This window comes from Heteronotia binoei, chromosome 5, assembly GCF_032191835.1.
Source record: "Heteronotia binoei isolate CCM8104 ecotype False Entrance Well chromosome 5, APGP_CSIRO_Hbin_v1, whole genome shotgun sequence".
Taxonomy (NCBI): Eukaryota; Metazoa; Chordata; class Lepidosauria; order Squamata; family Gekkonidae; genus Heteronotia; species Heteronotia binoei.
The window spans coordinates 40,893,390-40,908,723 of record NC_083227.1 but is presented as its reverse complement, the minus strand read 5'-3'; the positions used below and the strand labels follow the sequence as shown (position 1 = coordinate 40,908,723).

Here is a 15,334-nt window from a genome sequence, read left to right as displayed (position 1 = left end):
CCACCCTACCTCCAATCCTTCCCTTCCTATCCTTCCAATATAACTTATATCCAGGAATCACCGTGTCCCACTGATTCTCCTCATTCCACCAAGTTTCTGAAATTCCCACAATGTCTATGTTTTCTCCCAACACAAAACATTCCAATTCACCAATTTTTCTTCGAACACTTCTAGCATTTGCATAGAAACATCTATAATTCCCCAGGCAAGCTAACTTCTACTTTTTAAGGTAATATTAGTAATGGATATTACTCCAATTTTGATACAGTACTTAATGACTGATTCCATTATATTGTTATTTTTAAGTGAAATGATTGCAAAGGATGTAACAAAGGGAGAGAAGAATACAACATCTTGGACAGAATTTGTTCTTGCTGGTCTTCTGTATCATAAGGCACCCACCATCTTTCTTGGAATGAATCTCATAATGTTTCTAATTGCTTTGATTGGGAATAGTTTTCTTTTGATTCTAATTAAAATGGACTCTGGACTGCAGACACCAATGTACTTTTTCCTTAGCCAGTTAGCCTTCATGGATCTCTGCCAGGTTCTCTCGATTATTCCCCAAACCATGGTAAATTTTGTAACCCAGAAATACAACATTTCACTGTATGCATGTGTCACACAAATTTTCATCACACTGACCTTGGGAGGAGCAGAATGCCTCATTTTGGCTACCATGTCATATGACAGGTATGTGGCCATCTGCAGGCCTTTGCAATATCCATTCCTCATGAGGAGAAGAATATGCTACATCATGTCAGTGGGTGTCTGGTTCTGGTCTTGTGTACAGGCTCTAACATGTTCTTTTTATGTGCTTCCTCTTCCCTACTGCAAGTCCAATGTGATTAAACACAACATGTGCGATTACCCAGCCCTTGTTCAGTTGTCCTGCTCTGACAATTCTGCATTTGAAAGAACAATATACATTGGGGATTTCCTGGTGTTCCTCATCCCAGTCTCAGTCATCCTTGCTTCCTACATAGCCATCCTCCTGCAAGTCCTAGGACCTCATTCCTCTAAGAGAAGCCACAAAGCTGTGGGTACCTGCCTGTCCCACTTGTGCGTGGTGGGGCTTTTCTATGGAGCATCTATGTTGACATACATGACACCTGTATCTTCCTATTCAGCGCAAAAGTCCATGACTAATACCGTGTTTTGTACTATTGTTCCTGCCACAATGAACCCTTTCATATACAGTCTGAGAAACCGGGATGTGTCAGCAGCACTAAGAAAACTTTTTGCAAAATATGCATTGCATTAATGTTTTGGGCAGGCATGGAAAACAAAGGAAGTTGGTTTTGTGTAATCTCTGAGCTTGTCACAGGGCTAATTATGAGAGAAATCAACTTATGATAACAGAAGCAAAGTTTAATTTTCATTTAATTAATTTTAGCACTGAGAAAACTCTTTGTGAAACACTCATTTTATAAATGATTTGGGCAGGCACAGAAAACAGAAGAAGCTGTTTGTGTAATCTATGAGCCTGTTACATGGGTAATTGCAAGAGAAAGCAACATAACAGAAGCAAAGTTTAATTTTCATTACCATAACGGGCACTTAACTTGGGGTGGTGGCACACAGAGAATGAATGTGCTTTTACATGTGTGTGAACAAGTGACATGTATGTAAGAACACAGAGACCCAGGGTGGGTTAATGTCAGCAACAGTAATGTATCCACTTTAGTGAACTCACATTATTTGCCATGCCTTATAGTATGATGCTGTAAGTGACCTTAAACAAAATTCTAGAGGAAGAGCTGTGTCCGTTTGTTGCAGCATAATAGAACAAAGTTCCAGTACCAACCTGAAGATTAACCAGACATATTCGAGTACAAGCTCTCAGGAGTCAGGGCTCACTTCATTAAATAGCAAAATATTGTGGTGTGTGTTTTAATTATATTGTTTTAATGTAATATATGTTACTGTACATTGTTCAGAGCCCTGCGTAAGTAGCGATTGGGCAATTCAGAAATAGAATAAATAATAAAATAATAAATGTTATTGGTCTTTAAGAAGGAGGAATTGGATTTATATCCCACCTTATACTCTGAATCTCAGAGTCTCAGGGCGGTCACAATCTCCTTTACCTCCCCCCCCCCCTCACAAAAGACACCCTGTGAAGTGGGTAGGGCTGAGAGAGCTCTCACAGAAACTGCCTTTTCAAAGACAACCTCTGTGAGAGCTATGGCTGACCCAAGGCCATTCCAGCAGCTCCAAGTGGAGGAGTGGAGAATCAAATCCAGTTCTCCCAAATAAGAGTCCGCACACTTAACCACTCCACCAAACTGATAGAAAGAGCCACTGAACTTCTAAGCAAAATCCTGCTTCTCCCCGACCCCCAATCTATGATACAGGGATGGTAAAAACTGCTTTACAACTAATAATGTATTTGGCTTTATTGATCCCCAAAACATGTATTTTGACACCAAGATGAGCGTTCTGTGTGAAAGTTAAAGACTGAAATCACTGTATCTGCCATCTTGGGTGGGGGGGGAGGGAGAAAAAGAAAATGGTGGCTACAGGAAATATTTGTCAAAACAAACAAAAAGAAACCCTCATTCATACCTTCATCCATCCATTATTAAAAGGAAGAGTCTGGATCCTTGATGAGCTAGACCAGGGTTTCCCAAACTCTTCTTTCCCATGGCCTGGTTATTTTTATACTTCTCCTTCATGGCCCACTAAAATTTGGGGGTGGAGCCAGGAGACTTTGGAGGTGGTGCCAGGAGACAGGAGTTATGTCATTTCCTGTGGTGTCAAGGGCCAAGTGATGTCACTTCCGGGGCACACTGAACCAAAACCCCACTTCCAGGGCACTCCCCCAAACCTGCCTCTTCTTCTGAAGTAACTTCATTTTCAGAAAAATCTCTCTAAACTCATGCTGATCAGTCACAATCTTTTACCTTCTGCCCCCCCCACAACAGACACCCTGTGAGGTAGGTGGGGCTGAGAGAGCTCTTACAGAAGCTGCCTTTTCAAGGACAACTCCTATGAGATCTATGGCTGACCCAAGGCCATTCCAACAGCTGCAATTGGAGGAGAGGTGGAATCAAACCCAGTTCTTCCAGATCAGAGTTCGCGCACTTAACCACTACACCCCACTGGCTCTCTGATAATATGTAATGTGGGCAATTGATGATATAATGGTGCCTTTTTAATATCATGAAATGTTCAGTTATTCCCAACAACCCATGCACATGGGGAACTGTTCCCAAACCAAAGCAAATTGCCATTAATTTCAGGAAATTATACCATTGTTAAAAAAAACCCTCCCTAATTTGTCTCAAATTCTGATGTAGGTGGGATTTGGACTCTAGATTTTTTAATGAAGAAAAACATTATTTCTTTGAATGGATGATCAGCCCAGATATTTTTCATACTGGTGATGGGGCGAGGCAGAATGCCTTCTCCTTGCTGTGATGTCATATGATAGGTATGTGGCAATATGCAAGCCTTTGCAATACCCCGTTCTCATGAGGAGGAATATCTGTATCATTCTGACTGTGGTTGTTTTGTTTGGTGCATTTCTGCATGCTTTAGTTCCCAGCGTTTATGTGCTGCCATTATACTACTGTAAGTCAAATGTGATTCACCATATCTTCTGCGACCTCCCTTCAATGCTGAAGCTGTCTTGTTCTGATATGTCTCACTTTGAAAAGACTCTGATTATTAGTGGCATTACCTTGCTTATCATCCCTTCCTCTTTCATCTTGTTCTCCTACACGTGCATTCTTGCAACAGTCCTGAGGGTCCGTTCAGCCGAAAGGACACACAAAGCACTTGGCACCTGCCTGTCTCACTCGAGTGTGGTGGAACTCTTCTACGGGGCAGCCATGTTCAAGTATTTGAGGCCCAGATCCTACCAAATGCCATACCAGGACGATATGGTTTCATTGTTTTGTACTGTTGTTACTCCTGCACTGAACCCCCTTCTCTACAGCTTGAGGAATCAAGATGTGTTAAGAGCACTAAAGAAAGTACTCAGAAAAAACACCGCATCTCAGAAAAAGTAGCAAATGCTTGCGTGAGTTTTCTGGCAAATGTTTTTTTCAAGGGAAGCCTGAATATGCCAATTTTTGTATGTCTTTTGGTTTTATACATGTTATTTTCTGAGGTTCTCTCCTCCCACTCGACATTCCACGTATTTTCTTTGCTGGTTTCCCTATTCTGTTTATTTGATGGCAATTTTGTAAAATGCACCATTTTAATAACATTTTAATGGCATTTAAGGGAAATGTTTCCATTATTGTTTACTTGTTTTATACCTTGCCTTTCTCTCCAGTGGGACCAAAGTAGCTTATGACTTCACTCTCTGCTCTTCTATTTAACCCTCACAACAATTGTGTGAGGTAGGTTAGACTCAGAGAAAGTAACAAACCCATAGTCACCTCCCTTACCAAAATGGGTATTTAAACCCAGGTTCCATCAGTATCCTAGTCTGACTATCTGACTATCCCCCTCTGGTACTATTAGGCATTTAATGCAATTTATATGCAAAAACCCATGTCAATTTTCATGTAAAATTTACTGTTGAATTCTGTTATTTTGATCAGAGAAAATACCATAGTTTTCTCTTGCGTGCTGAGAAACCACAAAAGAAACTAGTATGTCTACTTCCAAAAAATTCATATTGAGTTAGAGCAGTTCATCTACGGAACAGACCTCCTCGCGAGGTGGTGAGCTCTTCTTTGGAGTTTTTTAAACAGAGGCTAGTGGATGAAAGAAGTAAGTGTTATAATGATTAAATTACAAATACTTTATTGTAATTGTTAAAATTCATTATCTTTCTAATGATATATTAATTAAATAGATGATAGATAGCTAGATTAGTTCACTATAACAGGTCTTCTACCAATGATAGCTCAATTAAAATCCAAGTCACAACAGGATCATCCGACTGCTTCAAGGTGTAAATTTATAATCCAGGGCTGAATGCCCTATTTATAATCCACAAGTGAGATCAAAAATTAAACAAACAACCCAAGAGAAAAAGAAAAACACAAATTGAACCAGACACTCCCAAAAAGGCAGTAACAAAAATAAGAAAGACTCCAAATATGGTATATAAAAAGAGGAAAAATGGAAAAATGAATCAAAAGCCAAAAATATTCAAACTTTATAAAAAATAAAAACAAAATTAAAGGGTTATATCTGTCATGGGTGCTGGGGACCCTGCAGAAGAAGCTGAGCCTGCAGAAGAAACTGTGCCCCTGCCACCTGCACCAGGGCCCTGGCCACCTGCACCAGTGTCCCTGCCTCCTGCAGGAGAAGACCCAAGTCCCCCTGCCTCACCCTCTCGGGTGGCTCGTGTGCGTGACCGCCTTCGTCAGGACCTCAGGGATCGGAGGAGGGCGGCACGCTCACGAGCAAGATGCTCCCTGAGCCCTGAGTTTTGAAAGGATCCTGGCTCTTCTAGAAGTAAGGATGCGTGAGTCTCAGCAGGATCCTGGCCGCCCTCTGAGTCAGCACTTAGCCTAAATGGGCAACAGACAGCAGAGGGCTATATAGCTGTGAGCTTTGGGAGGGGGCTTTGTGGAAGCAACTAGTTGCTTACCTGGCATTCTAGCATCCACTTCGGCTTCTTATATTTTGATTTGATTTCTATTTGATTTATATTTTGATTCTGACTTTGGCTTCTGGACCCCCTGACTTTGGCTTTGACTTCTGGACCCCCGGACTTCGGCTCCTGGACCTCTGACCTGTGATACCTGGACTGTGATTCGGTTTTGGTGCATCGGACCCTCTTTGCTCACCAGCTACAGACCTTGGACTGCCCCTGGACTTCGCCTGACCTGGCCCCAGCTTGTGACAATATCCATAACATCCACCATCAGAGAATTATAATCCACTTTGAAAATTTGCACAGTCATTCTTCCTTCAACCAACAATCAGGTTATGTTTTATAATCCAGTATATAAAGCCTACCAGGATTTAAGTGTCTAGTTGGAGCTCACATAAATTTGTTCAGAGCACTTCAACATAGGCTTCAAATTACTTCTTAAGCCTGCTGTCCTTCTCATCCATATATACTTGCAAACAACTTTCCCAAAGTCAAATCTTTCTCCAGAAAGAGGTTTAAAACAGATCAGTTAAATTCAGCCATCAAGTCTCTTCTATGTTTAGAAATTAGTGTGATTCATATTTCTCATGCAGGGATTATAAACATCACCAGGTTAGGCAGAAACTTTTGGAAGCCTTGAAAGAGAAAGAGAGAGAGTCCCCCCACTTTTTCTGCTTTTGCCTTTGTCTGAGTTCTGCTTTAGTCCCAGCTCTCTGCTTTTCCTGCTTGTCTAAAACAATGCCTCAGGATTCAGTAGTGAAAAGAAGAAAACTTAGTCTTCATAATAGTGATGCAGCTTGTCCCACTGATGCAGAGTTGCTTAATTCAAAAGAAGAAAAGGAAAAGTCCGGCAGTCAACCCTCGAGCTATTTAAAAATGGCGATCTCGAGACAGCAAGGCTTGGAGCGAGCTGGGATCAGAGGGCAGCCGCCACTGTCACCCCCATTCGACTGCTCGAGCTGCTTGCCTTCCAGGACCCTTCCTGGGTCCCAGTCTCCCCTCCGCTGTCAGATTTAGAAGCGGCTCTGGATGTGCTGGTCCGAGCCGTTCCTAACAGCGCGTCGCCAAAACCGTTTCTGTTTTAGTGAGTTTAACTGTTTTGGCTAAGTGGCACTAAGGATGTTGTACTAAAAAGATTTTGTTTACTACTAGTCATATCATTGTTTTGGGTCTGGCAAATTGTTGACAGAAGCTAGAAGGCTGTTTTCCTTTTAAAATCACTCTATAATACTGGCACTGTCTGGCAGAGATTAGCTTATCTACTATAAACAGGAATATTGAGTTCCAAAGCAAATCCCTAAGAGGCAGCATATGGATCTTGTGGTTGTGAGTGCAATTATATTAATAAGGATGGAAAATAAAGCCGCGATTGGCTTTAAAGAAACAATTTAAAAAAAAGATAATCGAGAAGGCAAACCACCAATATCTTCACCCAGCTCCTCATCTGGGCCAGGGAAATTTACGACCATACAGGAAGATCTGAAAGAGATGCAAAATACTCTACTAACAGCCATAGCACAGCTGACTAGTAAAGGAGAGCAGATGGCAGAGATCAAACAAGAACTTTTGGAGAACAGCAAACAGACAGCAGAGATTAATAAAGCCTTAAAGGCATTAGATGCCCAGGTGACAGATAATACACAAAAGGTGGAACAACTGGGAAAAGAACAGAACATACATGATTCCAGACTCTTGCAAGTGGAAACAGACAGAGCTGCCTATATGCTGAGGTTTCAAAACATACCAGAAGATAAAACTGAAGATCTACAGAAAATATTAAGTGAAGCCTTGGCTGAATTTCTACAGGTGACTCCTCAAAGGATGGAAGAAGAGTTTGATCAAGTAAGACGAGTGCCATCAAGCTTTACGAGATGGAATAAATTGCCCAGTAAAGTTCACTTGAAACTTACAAGAAAGAGGACCAGAGATGATATTTTGAAGCAAGCAAGAGACAAACCAATGATGATAGCTGGAAATATGGTGAAAATTTTGAGAGAGGTACCATGGCCAGTGAGACAAAAGAGGAGAGAATACCAAGCTTTGACAGGCTTCCTGAGAGAAAGAGAAATACCCTATACATGGCTAATGCCAGAAGGCCTCCTTTTTACTTATGAAGAGAACAGGTACAGGATAAACTCCATTTTCAAAGCCCAGAATTTTCTGGATAGAGTGAAGGGAAAAGAGGGTAAGGAAAAGGATGATGAAGAGGAAGAAGAAAGCTCTGGTGAAGAGAATCCAAATGAATCATGGAAATACCCGACAAGACTGCAGACTAAAAAAGATAAAAAAAAGAGAGTGATAAGAAAAATCCATAATGGCATCAATAATTTATATTAATGTGAATGGACTCAATTCTCCTGTTAAAAGGAGGAAGACCAGATAACGGAACATAACACAAGATGTAAAGATGCAAGTAGTTTGGGATACTGCTAAAGCATACTTCAGGGGCCTCACAATTAGATATAGTGCAAAGAAAAAGAAAGAACTGAAAATTTTCAAAAACTAATGTTGCAAGCTGGAGAAGCTGAAAAGAACTTAAAACGCAACCGACAAAACAGGAGTTCCAAAATGAGGTGAAAGAAACACAACATCAATTGAACTTGTTACTCATAGAGGAGATGGAGAGAAAATTGAGATATGCCAGACAACACTTTTTTGAGCATGCCAATTAACCTGGAAGGTGGTTGGCCTATAGAATGAGAAAAGAGAATGCCAAAAGAATAATACCAGTTTTGAAAGATGAGAATAATAAAGAGAAAGTTCAAAAACAGGAGATATGTCAAATTGTGGAACAATTTTATAAAAAGCTATATGAAGATAAACAAGTTCACAAAACAGATTTAGAAGATTATATTAACCAAAATAATCTTAATAAATTTACAGAAGAACAACAAAAACAATAAGGGAACTTGGAGACATAATGACATCTCAAAACAATGGTAAAGCCCTGGGTCCAGATGGACTGCCTGCGGAATTCTACAAAGGTTATGAGGAGTCCTTACTGTTATCATTTAAACGTCTCCTTGAAAAGATTCAAGACGGCCAAATACCAGCTTCATGGCAAGAAGCTACAATATCCTTAATCCCAAAAGAAGGTGCAGATCTGAAAGATATAAAAAACTATCATCCAATCTCTCTTTTAAATGTGGATTATAAAATCTTTGCTCCAATATTGGCACAACGTTTGAAGAAAGTTCTACAGTCTACAATACATCAAGACCAGGCTGGATTCCTTCCTAGAAGATATTTGAAAGGTAATGTTAGAACAGTTTGTAATATATTGGAATATTATGAGTCATCCAGAGAAACAACTGGCACTAATTTGTTTGGACACTGAGAAGGCCTTTGAAAATGTTCGTTGGCAATTTATGTTACAACTGGAATGTGGTGAAAATTTCTTGAGAGCAGTAGAATCAATATACTCTTTCCAAAGAGGAAGGGTTATGGTGAACTAACAGAAGCAATTAATATTCAAAAAGGTATAAGACAAGGTTGCCCACTGTCACCACTCCTTTTTATTTTATGTTTAGAGATATTGAATAACCAGATAAGAGAAGATACAAGTATCTAGGGAGCGGTGGTAAAAGGTGAACAATACAAATTGAGAGCTTTTGCAGATGACCTAGTTTTTATATCAGAGCAACCAATAGACTCAATAGACTGTCTTATAAATAAGATCACTCAATTTAGTTACTGGGCAGGACTGAAGATCAACTACCACAAAACAAATTTTTTGACAAAGATTTTGATGATAGAACAAATTCAATCTCTTCAACAAAATCAGGGTTTTTGTATGAGAAAAGGTGTACTTATTTCAAATAAGTGCAGCGGTTTAAAAATGGACAACTATGATAAACTACTAAAATAAATTTAAAAAGACCTGGGAAAATGGCATGATTTGAATTTATCCTTAATGGGAAGAATAGCCTTAATAAAGATAAATATCCTCCCAAGGCTATTATTTCTATTTCAAACTATCCCAGTATTTTTAAATAGTGGTTTTTTTCAGGAATTGAATAAGATGGTTTCTAAATATATTTGGCAAGGCAAAATACCAAGAATAAAACTAAAGATCCTGCAAGATTCTAAATTGAGAGCAGATATGGGCCTTCAAGATTGGCAATTGTATTATAAAGCTTCTGTGTTCTTGTGGGTAAGAGACCGGATACTATTGAATGAGAAGAGGCAATTGCTGTTAGAGGGACATATTGATTGTATTTTATGATGTTGTAAGCCACCCTGAGTCCGCTTGCGGAGAGGGCGGGATATAAATTGAAAGTAATAAATAAATAAATAAATAAATAAAATGATCTCAATCTGGGTTGGCATATGTATCTATGGTATCAAAGACTTAAAGGACATTCCTATTTTAAGAACCATTGGTTTTGGAAATCTTTGTATCACACATGGTCATGGTTAAAAATGAGAATTTATCAGAAAATTCCAAGATGGGTATCTCCAGTGGAAGCATTCACTCATCCAAATCTTTTAAAACCTAACCAGAGTTATAGATATGATGACCTGTTGGGAAAAGACAATCAACTGAAAACCAGAGAAGAGTTAGAAAGCCTGGACATTAAAATGAATTGGTGGTTGAGAATGCAAGTCGAATCTAGGTATGTCAAAGACAAGTCGATAGGCTTTAACACAGAACAATACCCATTTGATAAAATTATTCTAGGTCCTCAAGAAAAGCTAATCTCTAAACTATATGCGTACCTATTACAGATGAAGATGCAAGATGAAGTTGTAAAAGACTGCATGGTCCAATAGGCGAAAAACTTGGGTCATAATATTATGTTAGAAGAATGGGAGAGATTGTGGAAATTCAATATTAAATTAGCAAGGTCAGTGATCTTTAAAGAAAACTTGTATAAGATGTTTTACAGATGGTACATGACTCCACAGAAGTTGTGTAAGATGTATACTAATATGTCTAACTGTCAGCTTGTGATTCATTAAAGCAACTGTATTGTGTGATCCTATATATTTCCTGCTTACTAACCACATTACTGAATAAGCCCCTACATTACTAACCCCTGTGCTTTGCTAGAGAAAAAAGGAGGGGTGGGAACCAAGGTTGCCAGAACTCCAAAGGTCAGTGAAACCTTTGAAGTGCAAAGCGCCAAGCTAGCCTCTCTGGTGCCTTTTAAACGGAGCAAGGACATCACCAGGGGGGAGAGTGCAGCCATCTCCAGGAAGAGATAATGCGGCGTGTGAAAGTATCACTTGCAGAATGGACTGTAGTTTTATTATGAGAAATGGTTTAAAGAGCCTTCCTTTGATGTGTGCCCATATATGCCAATGTATCAAGCTATCCCTTATCACTTTCAATGCCTACCAGTAGAGAGTAACATTGTTGTAATCAATAAATGGAACTTAGCTTTTAACAAAGACAAGTCTGATTATTTTGGAACTTCAATGAACCCTTTGCTGTCACTAACAAATGTTGGCAATGTGCTAAACAGGTGGGTTCTTTTTATCATGTGTGGTGGACATGTGAGATGGGGAAGGACTATTGGAAAATGGTTCATGAATTACTACAGAAGATTATGAAGACACAGATTCAATTCAAACCAGAACTATTTTTATTGAACATATTTCCTGAGGACTATTCCAAAGAGATGAGATATTTGTTGGCGCATTTCAATACAGCAGCCAGGATTCTTTTGGCACAGAGATGAAAACTTCAGGAAATTCCCACGAGAATGGACTTGGTGGGGAAAATTCTGGAAACAGCAGAACTGGACTTTTTATCCCAGCTGTTGGCTGGGAAATCTAAGGAAGAAGCAAGAAAATATTGGTTGAAATTCTATGCCTGGCTAGATACTCAAGACTCTGAAGATTCTCTGGTGTGAACTTATGTCTCCTTTTTCCTGTATTCTGTATTATAAGATTGCTTTTACTGGAAATGCCAAATTCAATAGATATTATAACAAAAAGATTTATAAAACAAAATATCAAAATGTTGATGATGCAAAGTTAAGAGATAATAATATGCGACAATCTATGTATTTTAAGAAAGCATGGCAGATGCAGTATTTTTTGCAAGTACTCTCTATGCAGATTAAGACTGATTTGTAACTTTTATTTCTTATCCCTTCTTATCCCCTATTCCCAATTCTTCAAAACTAATAAAAACTTTTAAACAGATAGAAAGATAGATAATGATGATGATGATGATGATGAAGATAGATAGATAGATAGATAGATAGATAGATAGATAGATAGATAGATAGATAGATAGATAGATAGATAATTTGCAGTTTTGAAAATAAAGAAGTGTAAGAAAAAAGTGCTGTGTTTGAACATATGCGGTATTCATTGTAACTGAACATGTAGTGTCATGAATTCAAACAGCCACCAAGCATCTAGAAGAGATTTGACCATCCTGACTCTCCCTTTCAACATTTCATAATTTCCTCCAGATTGGATTGGCCCAGGAATCTTGGAGGGTTTTTGCCTTCCTCTGAGCATAGATCAGAGTCACTGGAGAAGGGGGGAGTAGCTGTGAATTTTCTTCATTGCGTGAGGCGTTTGCAGTATATGTTGTTTGGGGTCACTTCCAGCTCTGTTTCTATGTTTTAATCCCATTCATTTAGGGTTTCAAAGTATTGTGTGATTCTTGTGCTGGTGATAGAGCTGCCAGGTCACCTCAGCTGTCCAGTGAGGAAATTTGGGAGGCAGTGATGAAAGTGATTGAGTCAGATTGAGGTGACAAGAGAGGAGATCCTACGACTGATAGACAATTTAACTGATAAATCACCAGGCCCACAAGGCATACATCCAAGAGTATGAATTTGTGGCTCTCCTGACAAAATAGGTACTCTTTCATTAAAATCTGCCTCCATTCCTGAGGACTGGAAGGTAGCTAATGTCACCCCCATCTTTAAGAAGGGTTCCAAAGGAAATCCAAGAAATTACAGGCCAGTCAGTCTGATGTCAATATGGTTGGTGGAAACCATTATTAGAGAATTAGTAGGCTGTAGGCCTAGGTATTGAGGAAGCATGGGTTCCAAAAGTGAAGCTCTTGTCTTTGGGAAAGACAATGTCAAATGTGGTGGGAGAGGACAAGGAGTCAGGCCAACTACCCGCACACCGATGTCCCTGGAAAGACTCCAAAACCCAGTGATCCAGCGGCATCAGACATGACCTGGAGCTCAGCTTCGAGCCTCATGTTGTCCCTCCAAAAAGAGACTCCATTAAAGGACTCAAAAAATTCCTGCCAAACCCTCAAATCATCCCTCATGCTGCAGGTGACCATAGTTCTATGCTGAGGCAAGCGTAACCCTGCTGTAGCATCGCACAGCCTTCTAAGGAAAACCCTCCCAGGAGCAACCAATTTGCAAGCAAAGTTGTGGTGCCCAACTAGCTGCTGCAACTCCAACAAAGTAACCGTCCTTTTAAGAAGAAAGGTAGAAATCCTAGCCCTCAGCTCCACTATTTTCTGAAGAGGCACCCTAGACAACTGCACAATAGTGTCAATCTCGATCCCCAAAAAGGTCAACCTCTGGGTCGGACCTTCAGTTTTCTCAGGCGCTAAAGGAACCCCAAGCTCCACCACCAGCTCAACAAAGCCAGACAGCAGCTGCCCACAGCGCCCAGTCCCCTCGGGAACCACAAAAAGGTAGTTATCCAAATAATGAACGACATCCTGCAAACCCGCTTTCTCCCACACAGCCCATTCTAAAAATGTGCTGAAAAGCGCAAAAGAAGAACATGACACAGAGCAGCCCATTGGCAATGCTCTATCCATGTAAAATTGACCCTCAAAAGAAAACCCTAAAAGCTCAAAATTATCGGGATGGACCTGTAAAAGGCAAAACGCAGACTTAATGTCGCATTTCGCCAATTCTGCCCCCACCCTGCAACGCCTCACCACGGCAATAGCCTGGTCAAAGCTGGTGTACCTAACAGAGCATAAGTGCTCCGGGATCCCATCATTCATGGACTTCCCCTTAGGAAAAGACAAATGGTGAATCAAACAAAATTCACCAGGCGCCTTTTTAGGCACCACACCCAAAGGTGGGACTCTAAGAGTACTCACTGGAGGATGTGAAAAGGGACCCAGTATCCTTCCCTCAGCCAGCTCTTTTGCAACCTTGTCCCTAACGACCTGCTCCAAGCCCTGAACTGACTTAAGGTTTCCTGACATAAACGGAACTCGAGGACCCTGAAAAGGGATCCTAAACCCAACTTTAAAACCTTCTAACAAATACAAACTATCAACCCTTCGAGGGTACCGTGACAGCCACTGCTCAAGAGGTCCCACCCTTATCGGGCTGGGCCCCTTTCTTAGCTGGAAAGGCTCCTCCGCTCCCGCCAGGCTTTTTTGTATTTTTATGCCCACGGGTTCTAGGGCAGTTCTCAAATGAGTGGAACCACCACACATGGGGCACTCGTGCTTGAACTGGCACGCCTTCCTATTACATACCCCAAGGGATCCAAATTCCCAGCAGAGCATGCGGGGTTGAACCGCCTGCCCCGCTGCACTGTGGGGAGAGCCTGATGAACCAGCAGCGGATGTGGATGACCTACTCACCAAGTGACTACTATCAGAGCGATCACCCAGATTAGGCCTAGCCGGGGGCATAACCTGCAGCCAAAGCTGCTGATGGATCCAATCCCACTGAAGGGACGGATACAGGGCATCCCTCATCCTAAATTCCTCGTCATATTGTAACTAGGCTGGTCCACTAAAGGCCGTATAGCCTTTATAAATTATGTCCAAATACTGGAACAGGGATGCTGCACGCCACGGCTGCGCCCTCGCAGTCACCCCAGCATAAATACAGAACCCAGGAAGCCAATTAGCCCAGGTCCTGTCCACCTTCTGTTTTTTCCATTTTTTCTTCTCTTTCTCATCCATATCTTCCTTGTCTTTTTTCTCAACCTCCCGAAAGAGAAGAGAAAAAATATCCACGTACCCCCCTTTTAATATTTTTTCCTTAGTAGCGGGAAGCAAGTGGTCCCCCAGCGGCAAGGCAACCTCCCCAAATGGCAAAGCAGCAAAAGGCACCATCCCATATGTTGAGGGTGCCCCCATAAAGGAACCAGCCATGCCAGGATGCCCTGCGCCTGGGTACACACTAGGAACGCCTTGCCCACATGGCCAAGCCCAATTCTGAAACTCACCCAACGCAGAGGAGGCAGGTGCCCCTGCTGAAGAAGGCCCCCATGCTCCCCATAGCCAAACTGCCCAGGCTCCGCCTGTAAATTATCACCTGACCTACCTCCGAATCCAGCAGGAACCAATGGCAAACCAACCCCCGATGCTCCAGCCGCTGCCATCAAACCCACATCTGGACCGCAAAGGCCAGCGTCCTTGCCAGGCATGACTCCACCAGACCTGCCCTCAAGAATAGGCAGTCTGGTTTAACAACGTTATTTAACAATGTTGTTAAATAAAAAACTTTTAGTGCTGGAAGGCCATGGAAAAAAATTCGGCTGGCATGCATACTTATATTACGGAAAAAAGAAGATGGATGGCCTTTTCTCTCACCATTATGTAAGAAGTAATCTACTAAATGTATGGATAAAGTATAAGAAATATGGTGATGAGAGGAGACCTTTGTGGATAGTGCCAGCTGAAGTGATAAAGATAACGGCTAAAACAGCCAAAGAAAAACGGCTATCATACAAGCAGTTACTAAAAATACAAAGTAGAAAAATAGAACTGAAAACTGCAGAAGAACTAAGTTACAAATATGATTGGTTTCAAATGCAACAAATAAAAAGTTTGGTGGAGAATGATATTAAAACCGAAGGAAT

The 15,334-nt window shown here is 40.9% G+C and overlaps 1 protein-coding gene and 1 pseudogene across 1 annotated transcript; both read left to right on the top strand.

The window, feature by feature from the left end:
• The first annotated feature begins 376 nt into the window (after positions 1–376).
• Positions 377–1,264, top strand: LOC132571987 (olfactory receptor 2T5-like). The gene has a single exon (XM_060238778.1). The coding sequence runs from the start codon at positions 416–418 to the stop codon at positions 1,262–1,264; it is 849 nt and encodes a 282-aa protein (XP_060094761.1). The 5' UTR covers positions 377–415.
• Positions 1,265–1,493: 229 nt separating this feature from the next.
• On the top strand, positions 1,494–4,016 carry LOC132571986 (olfactory receptor 2Z1-like; annotated as a pseudogene).
• The last annotated feature ends 11,318 nt before the right edge of the window (positions 4,017–15,334 follow it).